Below are 14,629 nucleotides of genomic sequence, written 5' to 3'. Positions count from 1 at the left end.
GACTGTGGAGAAAAAAATTTATTCTTGGAGATGCCACACAACAGAAGTCGGCGGAATGTTCGCAGACTAGACCGAGGCTTCGTGAAATGTCTCTCGGTAACACCAGCACCACCACATAAACAACGTCACTTGTTGCTGGTCAGAGCATTGGACAACCTGAAAAGTGGTCCATGTCAAAGTCATCGTCCTTCCAATGTGTACTGTTTACCATTCCATGGCTTCGTCCAGACCAGCCCCTTTGATCGCAGAGGTTTTGAAAATTTGAAAGGTTCGATTCTTGAGGGCATCCAACCCCAAGGCAGAGTGAATCTCTGAGACACTCATGGCCTCTTCCAGGTCTTGTTTGTTAGCCAGGACAACCAGAACTGCCTTGCGAAGCTCTTCTTCCTGCAATACGAGTCTTAGCGAAGGAACCAAGTTTAAAAATAAGCCTCACCTCAAGCATAGAGACCAGCTCTTCTTTGGAAATGCCTATACGGTCCCTGTCAGCACTGTCTACTACATAGATGATGGCATCTGTGTTGGAGAAGTAACATCGCCAATAGGGCCTAGAAAGAAAGGATAAAGAGAAACGCCTGCCCGCTCTTCTTGTTCTCTCCCTGTTTACCTTATGCTTGTTTGCCCACCCAGGTCCCACACTTGGAACTTTAGGTTCTTATACGTCACCTGCTCCACATTGAAGCCGATAGCTAGGAGGAAAATAGCCTTGAAAGAACAAGGGGAGCAACTAAAGGATGGCACTCACTGGGTATGGTAGTGACCACTTCGCCCACTTGAAGTCTGTATAGAATAGTTGTTTTTCCTGCTCCATCCAAGCCTAGAATGAGGATGCGCATTTCCCTGCTCCCCAAGAGGCCTCGAAAGTAACTTAAGAGGCCGCCTGCATTTCCATACAATCAGATGCCTTCAATCAAATTGTGCACAAAGTAATACTTACCCATCCTCGTTGATATTTCTGCTGTATACCTGTTTGAGACGTGTCATCCGCGCATGCTCACAGACATGTCTTCCTCTGCTTGAAAGACACTATTTAAGAGGGCGCTGCAGAGTGTTTTGTGACGCTAATAGTGACAAAACCTCGATCGCCCAAGAAAATAAATACCTAATAGGGCTTTATTAAATACTATTCCAATTTTACATTATTTAGCTAAATAGTAGCCCTCTTGTAGAGTAGAGTAATGTACATCATCATCATCATCGTTCAGCAGATAAACAAAGCTAAAGCAAGATGAAGACAAGTTTATTCTGCAAATTGGTCCAAAGGCAGACTTACAACATTCTTTCGCAGAGGCATCTGTTCGTGATTGTTTTAATAGGACTGCTCATGATGGGCGTGTCTGTCTACCGCATCAGTGAGGTATGTCAGCGGTTTGCTTGCAACTCAAACGATGTCGATCCACATGTCACGCAGATTGCCTTGAGGCACGTGTCCAGCGTATTCACCGACAACATTGCAAGTGAAGACCTGCAAGACACGTATGTATGTATGCATGCATGTGCACGGCTCTTGTAACGGCTCTTGTCTTTCTCGTAGTCTGTGTCAAAATGTTCCCATCGACGCTGTATACACTTGGGTCAATGGTTCTGATCCCGGAGTTGTAAGAAACTTAACTCTCATCAAGTCCCTTTTGGAAAACAACAAAACCAGGTAAGGTGTATCCTAGTAGAGCTACAAAGCGATGTCATCATCATAGGACACACAAAGCGAAGCAGGTGCTGTTGTCACCGTTAATATTCGCCAAATTGTCTTTTCTTGGCAAATTTAAAGTTGCGCGAAACGTTGGAACAGAAAAATACGCCGAGGAAACACGTAAGAAATTTTATGCAACTTATGTACACTGCCTCACAAAACGTTGTCGTCCCGTGATTCCAGTTGCTTGGAAAGGAAGACACCCAGTTCTTCCTGGGGACGCCTGATGCAGGCTCTGCGAATAATTGTCTCATTCTGCCAAATGGACCAAATTTTTGCCATCTGCATGTAATAGATAGGGTTCTTCATTTTCGGGTTAAACTCGATTTTTCCGGATAGTCCTCCGCGCCCCGAAAAGGTTTTCAAGTGTTGAGGCTAAACCCAATATCTTGCCCAAAATCATTGCGAACTTGTCATCGCAGGTAAATCGTCGGAAAAGTGAATCATAATATGAGCAAAGACAGTTCTTTGTGAAAACCTTTTATAATCCCCTCGTGCAGGAGAAAAAGGACGAGCTTTTGTGTTTGAATGCACTGCCCGAGCGGAGGCTATTTTTTCTCATCACAGTAGTTCCTTTTGCTTGACTCGAAACATATGAAACAGAGCTAGATTTCTTCCAGAGTTGTCGTTTGTATCAAGAGCACCCAAAAAACCATACAGCTGTACTTTCAATAAAATGATTTTGATTGTTCTATAACAGGATTCCCATAGTGGTGCTGCACACTGACGATAGGATAGGACATGACTCATTCCCAGTCAAGTATAGAATTGGAAAAGAAGAGCACAAAGCTACTGCGCTTGTGCTCGATTCTCACTATGCAGGTATAAGCATTCTGTCTGCCACTTAACGTAAAATGCTCAGAAATGCTCGAATAACAGAAAATGTTGCCAGCCAAGGATATGTGAGGATAAGAGGGAAGAATGTGACAGCTACCAGGGCATACATTACAGAGTCATCTGAGATAGCAGAGATGCTTCTCCTTGTTGGTGCTACAGTATCTCCAGATAAGAACATCTTTCTCAACCATCTTGTTTCTAGGGCAAGTAGAAAAAAATAGGGGCGACAGACCACAAATGAGTGTTTTGCATGTACAGGTAATCCCGTGCAAGAAGGAAAATGTGGCACTCGTTTTGACCTCTGGGATTGCAGCATCGGAGCTTCTACTTGCTTCTAATCTTACAGCTTTGGGCAAGCGTGCGTCTTTATTGACGGCTGCGTTAATCGTACACTTTGTGAGTGGAATTGTACAATAGACACAGTGGAAAGGGATGTCTAAAAAGGGATGTCTTTGCTCACTTTAGGAAAATGAAGATGTGGACAGGAGCAGATTTGCCGATAATGACGTAAGACTAGCTGAAATCCTAACATGTCAGATGTTAACCAGCATGGCTGTTGCAGGAACTCAAGTACTCCTTAAGGTCATTAGAGAAAAATGCAGCGTGGATACGAAGAGTGTTCCTAGTTACCAATGGCCAGATCCCTTCCTGGCTCAACTTAAACAGTGGCAAAATATCTGTGGTGACCCACCAGGTAAGAGATAAGTGAAATACTACTCCACTATCTACACCCCAGTTGGTACCCATCCTAGGAGATCTTTGTGAATGAAAGCCACCTGCCAACGTTTAGTTCCCCAGCTATAGAGTGTCACTTGCATCGCATTCCTGGTCTCTCAAAGAGATTCATCTACCTCAATGATGATGTCATGTTTGGGAAACGAGTCTGGCCAGATGACTTCTACTCTCACTCAAATGGCTACAAGGTTCGTCTTGCATGGTCTGTCCCCGATTGTGCATTGGGTTGTCCTACCTCTTGGATACGTGATGGCTATTGTGATCGCCCTTGCAACAACAGTCATTGTCAATGGGATGGGGGTGACTGCAATCAGATTACTACTTTACCATCTGCCAAAGTGGATGTTCACAAAAGTAAGTTCTTGTTGTCATCCTCTCTTGTTACTAAATGGTTTCACAGTGTACTGCAGTAGCAGCTGTGCTAATAGCTGGCTGGCGGACAGATACTGCGATCAAGCGTGTAATGTGCTAGAGTGTGCTTTTGATGCTGGAGACTGTGGAGTGTCAAGCTATCACCTACTTTATGGTATTTTCTTGGATACAAGAGTGCAACATTACTACATTCCTGCAGGTAAGAAAGGGTCCTGAAAGCAAAGTAACACAAAGTAACTGCTCTTACTTTTAGGTGAAACCCACGTCTACTTGAACCTCACTGAGCTCTTTCAGAATGATTCAAAGGTCACAGATGGTCATTATGAATATACGGAGCATGTACGCACAGTGGCTGTTTCCCTGCAGCATAAAATCCTTACGTTGGTACTTGGCCCTCGCAAGAAATCAACTCAAGTACATATAGTTTTGAAGGGAATCAAGAAAGGGCTCTCATTCGAGGTGTGCCACACTTGTTTTCTTTATTTGGATCAATCAATTACCTGGAATGCAGTTTCCTTTTGTAGTGCATCTGAATGTTTCTCAAGTCCCCACACAACAACACACACCTTCTACAACAACAATACAAGAGCCTCTGGTGTTTCCAAAGTTCCCGGAGCATGAGAGGTAAACAACAAGTCCCACAACAACGTACACAAGATTGATGGAATGACTTTGTCCAGGTATCCAGCTGTACATGGTGGGAGGCGTAGCCGAAGACTGTTGGACACATTTGGAGACTCTTTGCGACACGTCAACCAGCTTTACAACCATGCTTTTGGCTTTGAGGCTCGCAAGGTGCCCTCACACATGGCACATATAATAGACAAGGACGTAGTTGAACGACTTCAAGCGAGGTAATCCAGTCTTTTGCCTCGTAAAATTTCACACTCATTATCATTCAGGTTTCCAGAGGAATTTGACAAGACATCGTCGCATCGGATCCGTAGCTCCGATGACATGCAGTTTGCATTTTCCTATTTCTACTTTTTGATGAGTGAGAAAGTGCAAGTGTCAGTACAAGAGATCTTTGACACATTTGACGTGGATATGTCCGGGTATGTTGAGGAGGTATTTGTCGATGGCCGCTCTAGATTCCTTGTTTCGTAGGACATGGTCTGACAACGAGATCCATACAGTGGTGGCAAATCTAAATGACCTGCCACTCGAATATGAATCCACAGTTGGACAACTCCAAGAAATGCTCATTAGTTGCAAGAAGAATGGTACAGCTGAGCCATCCAAACAGTTTGTCATCAACTGTGATCCTCTGGTGCAGCTCCTCAAGAAGACCTTGGAGACAAAACATGTGAATCACTTCACAACCATCAAGGAAGATGATTATGCATTTGTGATGATAAAAAACAATGTATCCCTCATTGTGGCTCAAATGGATCAACTTCGAAAAAGGCCAAAGTGAGTTGTTTCCCAGCAATCTTTCTTGTCCAGTCTCATCCAAGTAATACCAACAGGAAATTCATCTGTCTCAACGATAACATTGACCATTCAAGAAAAGATGCACAGATGGTAGGTACAATAGGTAAACATTCCCACTTGAGTAACATGGGACAAATGCAGGTCAAGGCTGTGGTGAGAGACCTGTATGACAGCTTGTTCCCCACACGGTCCTCGTTTGAGTTAACACCAGAGTACCGGAACCGTTTCTCATACATGAAGGACCTTCATGACTGGCGGAAGCACAAAAACATTCTTGCCACTTTTCTCACTATCTGCTTCCTCTTCTTCTTTGCCTTCACTCTCTTCAACTTGTATCAAGCCTTGGTAAGCAGAGAATCCTGTCTATTCAATTGAAATCAAGGCAGGAACTTCCTTGTTTGTGTAATGTGTTGTACTGAGGCACAAAAGTAACGCAGTTTTTTTTATTTTATATTATTCTCGACAACAATGAATACAGTTGTTGCACAATACCCGCTACTGGTTCATTTGGCAGATATTTGTTCGACAGCAGCACGAGGAACATTATTTACACATATCTGTTGTTTACACATATCAGTCAGCTGCACGACTGCCATAGGTTTTCCAGATCCAATAGCATCTGCGAGACAAATAAAAATATTTCCCAAGTCCATGCGAGGAGACCTCAATTCTCACCTGGTTAACCCATTCATCGTCTTGAAGGCAGTGCTCCAGGATAATGTGAGACTCTCTTAGTTTGCCTTCCTTTTCAATTCCCTCTACCTGCAATCCAATTAAAATATAGCTCATTTCTAAATTTGAAAATGTTGTCATAGATACCTTCTCTTTACACTTGTGGAAGGTGTGCAACTTGTAGTGGTAGAGGCGACTGTAGCACTGCAGTGGTTCAACGCACAAAGAGCACAACTGCTTTCGCTCTTCTTGAGGTTCTTCTTCCACCACACATAGATCCACTCGTCCATAATGGCAGCCAGAGAAGCTACACTCGAAGCTCACACCGTTGTCCTGGCAACTCTGAAAAGCTTGTTACACACAGAAGGAAAGTAAAATAACTCTTACCTGACAGGCAGTGTCTGCATTATGTTCTGTCAGGTTGACACGCGGGAAAGATGTGACTGCCTCAAACAGGTCCGGACTCCACCTGTGTGTGCCTCGTAAACTGTTACGCCAGTGATCGTTCTCACTGTCGATCGCCTGCAGGTTGCTCAGGAAGTACTCATCTGAAAACGTCCATGAGTATGGCACGGAGATTATCTCCTCCATATACCCTTTAAGCATTGAAGCTGGGCGATTCCACACGACCTGCTCGGCATAATGAAACATTTCTTCCCAGATCTCAATGTGGCAGGTGCTAGATGCGGCTCATAGAAAGCACCTACAAGTGTGCGGTTTTCTTTTGCGGAAAATCCAACTGTGAAATTTTAATGAATATTTTTTCCTTCCAAGGTCTCATGGAATACTTGAAGAGGAAAAATCGCGAGACATGTAACTTTCATAGTCATTGCAGGAAAAATAGGGGGCGGTTTTTCCAAAATTTGCTACAGTCGTGCGTAAAACATGCTATGAAGAGACATCTGAAACCAATGCAGTTTTATAGAACGAGCCTTCCTCTACAACATATTCTCGAGGGTGTTTCTTCGTATACGAGGGAAAATAATTATTTTTTTTTTGTGCGTATAGGGTATTACGTTGCATGTACCTGGTGGGAATTCATTGTATTTCCAATTTTTCTCTGGTTTTAATGAGCTGTGGCACAGACTTGTGCAAGGTTACCATAGTTGCACTCCTGGGTGATTAAGTTTTGGCGTGCATGGTGTCAGCGACAGAGATTGGGGATTAGCGTTGATGCAGTAGTTGAGTTTCTGTGCTGAATATATCTAGCCAATTACATAAACGCCATTTCCCGTCACGAACTTGACCTTCTCTGTCGTCCATGATGCAAGCACAGATTTAGCTGCCACGAAAGAATAGCAACACATTTTGCAACAAATGGGATAAGTAGAGTTTATTGCCAGACTGCCTGTGTGAAGCAAACTGCAGATCACAACAAGCGTCCATATTCTATCGCAAGTTTTTTGTGGGTTTATATAGCTGTGAGCCTCACTGGAACGTAGGACGCTTCCAGTAGTTCTGCCATGGCATTAGAATTTCTTCGCTCAGCATTTAAATGTTACGTGTCCTGGCCTTTGTATACCAGCATGACAAGCAGGATTTGGACGCCTCTATACAGTTGTAGGTGCTTTCTATGAGCCACTGCGATCATGTCCAGCACCTGGGAAGAAATGTTGTGAGGGAATCACCCAGCTAGTTCCAAGTGTCAAGTAGAGAAAAGCAGAAAGGTACTTGTTGTGTTCCACGAGGGGCTGGTCAAAGTGTTGGGTAGGAAAGGGATTATATATACGTGTTCTTGGTCCCTGTTTAATATTCTCAGATGATAGAAACATCAAAGGTGTGCGTTGAATATGTGGGACAAAATTGGAACCCAACAGCATACATCCACATCAAATAGTCTCCCATTCCATCAGGTATGTCACTACGAAACTCCCAGACGTTCTCTTTCAATGTTGATTGCATCATGATTTCATTGCACTGCGCATTTGTCCACTGGTTGCAGAGAAAAACTCGAAAGAATGCCTCCAACAAATTCCTCACTCTGGCGACGACGTCATACTATCCGGCCTTGCTACTAAAGTTGGGAGTGTGTCCAATACGAATGAAAGCCCTGTTTGCTATCGTTGTTCCAACCATCACGTGAAAACCATATGCTACGCCTGGCTCTTGATGATGGATCAATGCTGGGACAACTGGGAGCACCAACTCAGGCCCAGTGTAAATGCTCCACTGATGCGGATGCCTTTAATTTCTTGATGGTAGCTGGAGGTTTTTCCTGTAAGTGACTCCAAGGTTTTGGAATGCCGCTGTCAATACCTGGCTTGTACGTTCCGAATGTCTTCATTCCAACACACAAGAGTTGTTTCAACTATTCCTCATCCAAAGTATGACTATGGAACACGAATGGGCAGCACCAAGTCTGGGAGAGCATTCGTTAAAAGTAAAAAAATAAAGCTTCAAACTCGGAAATTGGCAAGCATTTGGAGGAATGGCATCGCAAGTGGGAACTGTGTCCGGCCTTGAGCTCCCTATTTTATCCTCAACTGGTTGGTTCTCTTCCCTCTGTTTGCGTATATATTTCTTGTATGCAAAGTAAAATTTTCAGCTGTGTTTGAGACTTTCTGCTGTCTCACATTATGCATCACAAAGTATAGTGAGCCTGGAAACGTCCTCAAATAAAGAGAATAATCCTCAGAACCGAGACTCACAACTTGGTCTGCACGCTGTACGTCCTTTCATTACACGAGACTGAGACAATACTAGTACGTTTTCACTGTTTTCATTAGCAGATTCGTGCAAATGCATATTTTTTTTCTCAACATGGTCCTGCATGTGGTCCTCATTTGGGACCTGATTACGATGATCTTGCGTTGCATCGTTATCCTTGAGAGTTTTTCTTTTTGGAGATATCTTTATAGCTCCAGAAAAAGAAAAGATGGCTGCTCAAAATTAGTGCGTGTGACAGAATGCTGTCTGCTGTCGGACAAGTGAGACATGACTGGAAATGCATATATTGCGCAGTAGTTACATAAAAACGCATATTTCCTGCAAAAATGCGCAAGTACTGCAAAATGTGGCGCCAGCCAGAAGTGGCAGAGCAAAAGGTATGGCGGAATTTATGATGACAAGTGCAGTTTGGTCCTACGACCTGAAGGTTCAAAGAATGCACACAAATGGCCGGGAATACCTCGATTCACCTCTCAATCTAAATCGTAGTGTTATGTCGAAGAGGAAACCTTCCACTGCTAACCAGACTGTCTCGGACACTCGTGGGGCTAAATGTTGGGTAAAGCCTTGTTCATAAATGGTTCATAATTTGTACTTCCTGCTGTTGAAAGCCTCATGGAGCGGCGGTGAATGGTTGATGCTTGTTTTGAGCGTGGTGTTGAACAGAAGCGCAATTTTTATCGCACTGCTGAACCGGTTGGCAACAAAACGGTTCTGACATATAAGGAGTCAACATAAGAGTTCAAGTGCCTCTCAATCTCCGAACGTGTTTGAATATTGGAATCGCTCTAAATCCGCTAGTTAGCACTGTTCTCACAATCTAAGACGTTTTAAACTTGAGTTCACTAATCACTAGCAGTCCAACGAGGGCATATAGTAAGTATGCTTTGAGCGTCTTTTCTAACGCGTTGAAGCGTTTGTGTGAATGCCACATGCACGCATCTACTCTTCAGGGAGGAGTTGTGTAGCCCTAGAAGATGAATATGCGATTAATCAACATTGCCCTTTACACGTAGGCAGTACAAATTAATCGGGTCAGAAACATGAGAAGGAGTGTATGCAGAATGGTGCCTGTTTGATTGGTCATGGTTCAAAAAGTGAATGGAGTTGCACTTACTGGTAATGCAATTGTGTGGTGACACACTGCTTTTGTGTTGTAGATTACCTGGTACACTGCTGTGAGCTCGGACAGAGCGAGCGAGCATGGCCGACTTAGTTTTGACACGCTTTAGTGCAGTTTCAGATCCAGGGGAGCCCTAACCCAACCCAACCCAACCCAACCTAACCTAACCTAGAGGAGCCATTCGTTGCATTAGGTAGGTGCCCTTCTTTTGGTGCACTCAAATCGGGAGAACGTACGAGATGCCACTAAACAACAACTGCTGGCTCCCTGATGTCTGCTCATGCGGTGCACGGATGCTCAGTTTGAAATAAGAGACGACTGCCGTTCTGCATTCTCTTTGTAACAGCAAGTGAAATGGAAAAGATTGGTGTTTGTAGCAGACGTCCGCGAATGAAACTGCCAGAATCTACATTTTGCACTCACCATTTTCCCTGTGAACCTCCGCAAGAAAATTTGGGTCGAGGACGTGGCTTAGCAATGTCTGAAGGTACACCTGGTACTTGTCCAACAGGTTGTCAATTTTTCTTTTCCCATTTCTGCATGAAAGGAGTCAATTTTTAGCAGCTTTTGATAGCAACACCTCTAAACTGGTAGACTTGCTTGGTATCTTCCGGGTTGTCCAGAACCTGCACCACAGTGGCAGACCTACTGTTGGAATGGATCCGAACTGTGATGTTTGTGTACTTTGACTGCTCCAATGAATTCCACGCTGAAAACTACACTGCACATTAGAAGGGCCCAAAAAGGAAGAGACTTACAGATGAGATATTACGATGCAGAACAAGTCCATCAGCCAGCATGGGTTCAAAGCGCTGCAGCAAAGATCGACCCTCAATGCGCCAAATGGGAGGTCGAGCTTTGTTGCGATCTTCCACTGCCATTATGTAATCTCCAGTCTGCACCAATCAAAACAGACTAAGAGCTAGGACAATTGGAGGACAATGAAAGACAACCTTGAAGCTTCCTTCCACTTTCACCTCGACAGGATCGCACGTTTTTCGTCGTCTTGTGTAGTCCTTCTTCAGGGGAGGTTCCTCTTGATCAACGGATGTTGAGCAACTCTGCTGTCAAATAACTCAATCAATCAATTAAGCCTATATGAGTACACTAGCAGGTCCTACCAGGGCGACAGGAGGAACCTTCTTCTTGGCCTGAAAGAGTGTCCTCTATCCTTATGTCCTTTTAAACTTTTTAAGATTCTCACCCTCTGTCCTTTCTTTGTGACTTTCTTCTCAGTTTCTTCAGCGGGCTGTCAAGAGGGAACACATGTAGTACATCCTGCAGATAGGATTCCTTTGTAGACAACAATACCTTCGTTGCATCTGGCATCCAAGCAGGGTCAGTGTCAGAATCATCCTCTGACATGTCATCGTCTGCCTTGGAAGACTTGCGCACTTTAAAAAGAATCCTTTTCATAAACCCCACAACACTGTCATTGCATGCCAAATGGTTGTGCACCTATATCAAAGCTTGCAAGCCTTCATATCAAGTTTCACACCACGTATATTCATAACTATTCGAGATATTTAGGTGAACTTGCAAACAAATTGCAAAGCTGCCTCATTTTGGGAACTCGATTATCTTCCAATTGTAATTTCTCTCTATCCTTTTGGGGAACTCCCAGAGAGGTTGCCGTGTCTGCTGCGGAGTAGCATCTATTACATTTCCAGTCCAATCCCAAAACCCCAAACAAAGGGACACACACAACCTGAAATCCACAAATCTGTACATTATCTATTTCCAATCATACAATGCCGAAAGACGTAGAGACATTTTGAGTGAAAGTCCCATCTGGCATTCTAGTACCCTCCACAAATTGGCAGAAAAAAGCAGCCTGTGGAATCTGATCTGCCCATTGTTTCTGAGCATATCAGAGAGGACACTCAGAATCAATGTAAGAAGAAGGTCAACAACATTATGATGGAGTGGTTTGTGTATAAATCCAAAGCAGCTGTGATTTCATTGGCGAGTAACCTATTTAGTATTATGGTTAAGTAATGGGATAGCTGGAAGAACTGACCCTCTTTAAAGGCAACAATACTTGGGTGCTTATTAGAGAGGACGGAACCCCGGTGTATCTCAGCACAGCCAACCTGGTGCCAAAGATACGCTCGGGTGTAAAGAATCGCATTGGTCATCCTGAGAGAGCTTTATTGATGGCAGTTAGAGGAGGGTTTGGCCCAGTTAGATGTACATGGATATCATTAATCTGCCGCTTGTCAACGGTATTGCTGACAACATGAGACGTAAGATAACGGCGTAGAGCAGGAACGAGGATATTTAAGTGGAGGTGCCAGACGAAACAACTTTAGTTTCAGCATACCAAGAAAGGTCAATGGCGGGACTTCCTTATACATGCTGTTGAGGATACCAAGAGCATCCGTGTTGCACGTCCAAGTGGCAACATGACCAAGCAAATGGTACAGTACACTGGAATGTGAGGAATTGGCGTAGGATGGCTGATTCTGTTCAGTCGGTGCATCCGGCATTGCAACTGCAGATTTAAGCTCCCCTTGGATGAACGCATTGGACATAAGGGCATGATGGAAGTGCCCCTTTTGCCTGACATAGAACTTTACAGAAGGCCATGTAGGACGCAAGCTTGGTGACGCGCTTCCGTTAGCGTATCGGGTGAGTGGCGTACCCGATAGGAAAAACTGCATGTTGGAAACATGGAGAAGTCAGTCCTCCACAACCCGGGAGTCATCGTCGGAGAACATTCACTACTCCTTCGGGCATCCTTCCAAATCCCCCGGTGAAGGGCGTAATTCAAGTCACCACAGCGTTCAGTAACGCAGGAGACAGACCACTCCAGAGATAATCCTCTTCAAAGGCGGGGATCTTCCCAAACAGTCAACCTGGACATTATTTCAAATGGACTGCAACTTGTGTAGAGAGACGAGGAATGTATTGTTTGTGAGAAATGTTGCCAAAAATAAGCTGATAAAACATTGTCAAGTTACATTTGAGTGAATAAAGATTTGGTGATCACTCAGTTTACTCATGTCTGGTAAGAGACAGAGACTTCCTCTCAACAGAATCATGTAAGTACAAATCAAAGGCTATGATTTTCAATTGCTGTGAAACCTCCCAGCTTCTACGTATCACGGTTGCTGAAACAATCTGCCATTTTAGGTCCTTTCTATTCCTGCCTCCACTGGATACCAGAGTTTTGCCGTACCAGCAGTTAAGGTAGCTGATTACCAAAGTGCAGTTTTTCAGCCGCACGCCTGCACTGGATTTGTAAGTTTAATCAGCAACTCCTGATGCAGACAGTGATCATAGCTTATAGCTAGGCTTCAGACTTTTCGGATTTATCCAATAAACTCCCTCCGATGTTTTTTGCAAAAAAATTACATTTGTCCAATCAACTCGGATTTTTTTAACGCCCACGTGGCAGCATTAAGGTTTTTCCTTCTTCCATGCCTACTTTTCGACTTGAAACAGATCTCCAACCAAAAAAATGAGTCACAAGTGGTCGGCCCAAAAGGACATTTGTCCTAGTGACTCTACTGGCACTGGGCTAGCTTGGAACAGGACAGCTGCTACTCATTTTGAGCCAATACGCTTGTTTGTACCTCAATAGCTCTGCGTAGTAAAGCATCAATGCGCTATATTGTGCGCTCTCAGTTTCCTTTCATTGTCTCTGCGATGACTGCTCCGAAATACTGCGAAATCGGCGCCGTTCATTTTTCAGACTTTTTAATCCTCCGAGAAACTCTAATTAGCTGTTACCGTTGTGATAACTTTTATTGGCCATTCCCGTTATCATTGTTTTAACGCTAGCCATGGCCATGTTTAATAGTTATCAAGATATGTGGCATCAAACTTGATAGGAAGTGCTGTGGCTGACAGGTCAACATGTGAATGATAGTTGATTAAAAAATAATTGCCAATTATTTGCAACTACTTCCACTGCCAATATGCTTTGATATAGGTTTTAAAGAAAGAAAGAAGAGATGTCTCTGCCTGATACTGTGTGTAATTACTACGGCCAGCAATTTTTGCCTAAAAATGCCTAGAAACGCCTAAATGTGACATTTTGTCGACTCTATGGAATTGTAGACTTTTTGAACACTTTTAGTTGGCGACCTTTTTGTAGAGGTGCAAGTGCACCTTTCAGTCTCATGCTGAGTGCTGCATTTTACTTTTTGTTTCTGCATTTTGTTATTAGTATTTTTTTCTCTCATTTCGTTTCCTTCAGTACCTTGGTTTACTAGAAAGGGTTCATGCATAATCGAACAAAATATTTGGCCTTTCGATATCTTTGAGGGTGAAGAACTAAAAGTAGTATTCTGTATCGCGTGGTTCTAGGCGTTTGTGTACAGTACTGTAGCCTTTTTTCTTGGATGGAGTATTCAGAAGGACCAACAAAGTCAAAGAGTGTAATAGTAATCACCCACTTTTCCCAACCGGGTTCTGCTGCAGAATTTGCATGTGTCAAGGGCAACTACTGTAAAAGTAGGATTTAATATTGTTGACGAGAAAGTAGTATAGAAAAATCATAGTTTAACTGAGTGGACTACTAAATGGTCCTATAATGCTACCCATCCTGACTGCCAAGGAAGGAGTCTTGAAATACACACTTTGATATCTCGTCTGTGGCGTCAGCTAGAGTCCGACATGTTTTTGTACTTGCCATGTTTACGAGGGGAAGCTACGGTGCGGCGAGATACAGTCGACCGCCGACTGGAAGTACGCCGGGTCACCAAAGTAGTCTGTGGTGGGGGTCGACGTATTCTCTTGCCAGCAGCTTGTGCGGGCGAGCTGCCATCCGTCGAATCTACAAAAGATTAATAAAATGAGTGAGGTGCAACAATAAGATGCATAATGTAACCAAAGCGGAAGTAGAGCAAAATTTGCAGACGAGTCCATCACTCCTGCATTTTTTAAGGTGTTTTATTTCAAGCTCTTTTATTTCAACACGACGGTGAACACAATTGCGGAGGGTTGGGTACTTTAAGAAAGCGGAAAACGTGCAACGTATGTGATGCAAAACGACTTCCACAATACCTCTCTTGACACTTCGATCAGCCATTTTGAAGGAGGGAGAGCGGCGGCGCTGCTGTCGGACTTGTTCCGGTTCCTGTATTTTGTCC

At 43.7% G+C, this 14,629-nt stretch overlaps 3 protein-coding genes across 6 annotated transcripts; 1 reads left to right on the top strand and 2 right to left on the bottom strand.

Moving 5' to 3' along the window:
• On the bottom strand, positions 1-1,026 carry LOC135395116 (ADP-ribosylation factor-like protein 1). 2 transcript variants are annotated; one of them, XM_064626348.1, is made up of 6 exons: positions 938-1,026; positions 742-880; positions 608-689; positions 437-548; positions 209-387; positions 1-156 (listed from the first exon to the last, which is right to left on the bottom strand). In XM_064626348.1, exons 2-6 carry the CDS (start codon positions 809-811, stop codon positions 126-128), a joined length of 474 nt encoding a protein of 157 aa, XP_064482418.1. In that variant the 5' UTR covers positions 812-880; positions 938-1,026; the 3' UTR covers positions 1-125. The 2 variants fall into 2 exon arrangements, with proteins under 2 accessions (XP_064482418.1, XP_064482417.1); XM_064626347.1 differs by having other exon boundaries at positions 746-880.
• A 193-nt stretch (positions 1,027-1,219) lies between these two features.
• Positions 1,220-5,718, top strand: LOC135395114 (N-acetylglucosamine-1-phosphotransferase subunits alpha/beta-like). The gene is made up of 17 exons (XM_064626342.1): positions 1,220-1,357; positions 1,412-1,476; positions 1,535-1,648; positions 2,391-2,512; positions 2,570-2,730; positions 2,786-2,923; positions 2,993-3,034; positions 3,090-3,221; positions 3,280-3,616; positions 3,663-3,833; positions 3,888-4,093; positions 4,146-4,258; positions 4,315-4,488; positions 4,537-4,689; positions 4,742-5,047; positions 5,104-5,158; positions 5,210-5,718. Exons 1-17 carry the CDS (start codon positions 1,229-1,231, stop codon positions 5,441-5,443), a joined length of 2,652 nt encoding a protein of 883 aa, XP_064482412.1. The 5' UTR covers positions 1,220-1,228; the 3' UTR covers positions 5,444-5,718.
• On the bottom strand, positions 5,498-14,595 carry LOC135395115 (uncharacterized). Of its 3 annotated transcripts, none has more exons than XM_064626343.1 (13): positions 14,544-14,595; positions 14,170-14,313; positions 10,842-10,924; positions 10,735-10,779; positions 10,652-10,681; positions 10,484-10,594; positions 10,289-10,426; positions 10,131-10,246; positions 9,954-10,066; positions 6,128-6,288; positions 5,888-6,082; positions 5,744-5,830; positions 5,498-5,687 (listed from the first exon to the last, which is right to left on the bottom strand). In XM_064626343.1, the coding sequence occupies exons 1-13, from the start codon at positions 14,566-14,568 to the stop codon at positions 5,646-5,648; spliced, it is 1,290 nt and encodes a 429-aa protein (XP_064482413.1). In that variant the 5' UTR covers positions 14,569-14,595; the 3' UTR covers positions 5,498-5,645. The 3 variants fall into 3 exon arrangements, with proteins under 3 accessions (XP_064482413.1, XP_064482416.1, XP_064482415.1); XM_064626346.1 differs by having other exon boundaries at positions 5,888-6,073; XM_064626345.1 differs by having other exon boundaries at positions 10,484-10,591.
• Positions 14,596-14,629: the final 34 nt, after the last annotated feature.

This window comes from Ornithodoros turicata, chromosome 5, assembly GCF_037126465.1.
Source record: "Ornithodoros turicata isolate Travis chromosome 5, ASM3712646v1, whole genome shotgun sequence".
Classification (NCBI taxonomy): domain Eukaryota; kingdom Metazoa; phylum Arthropoda; class Arachnida; order Ixodida; family Argasidae; genus Ornithodoros; species Ornithodoros turicata.
This window is presented reverse-complemented; position numbering and strand designations above follow the sequence as displayed.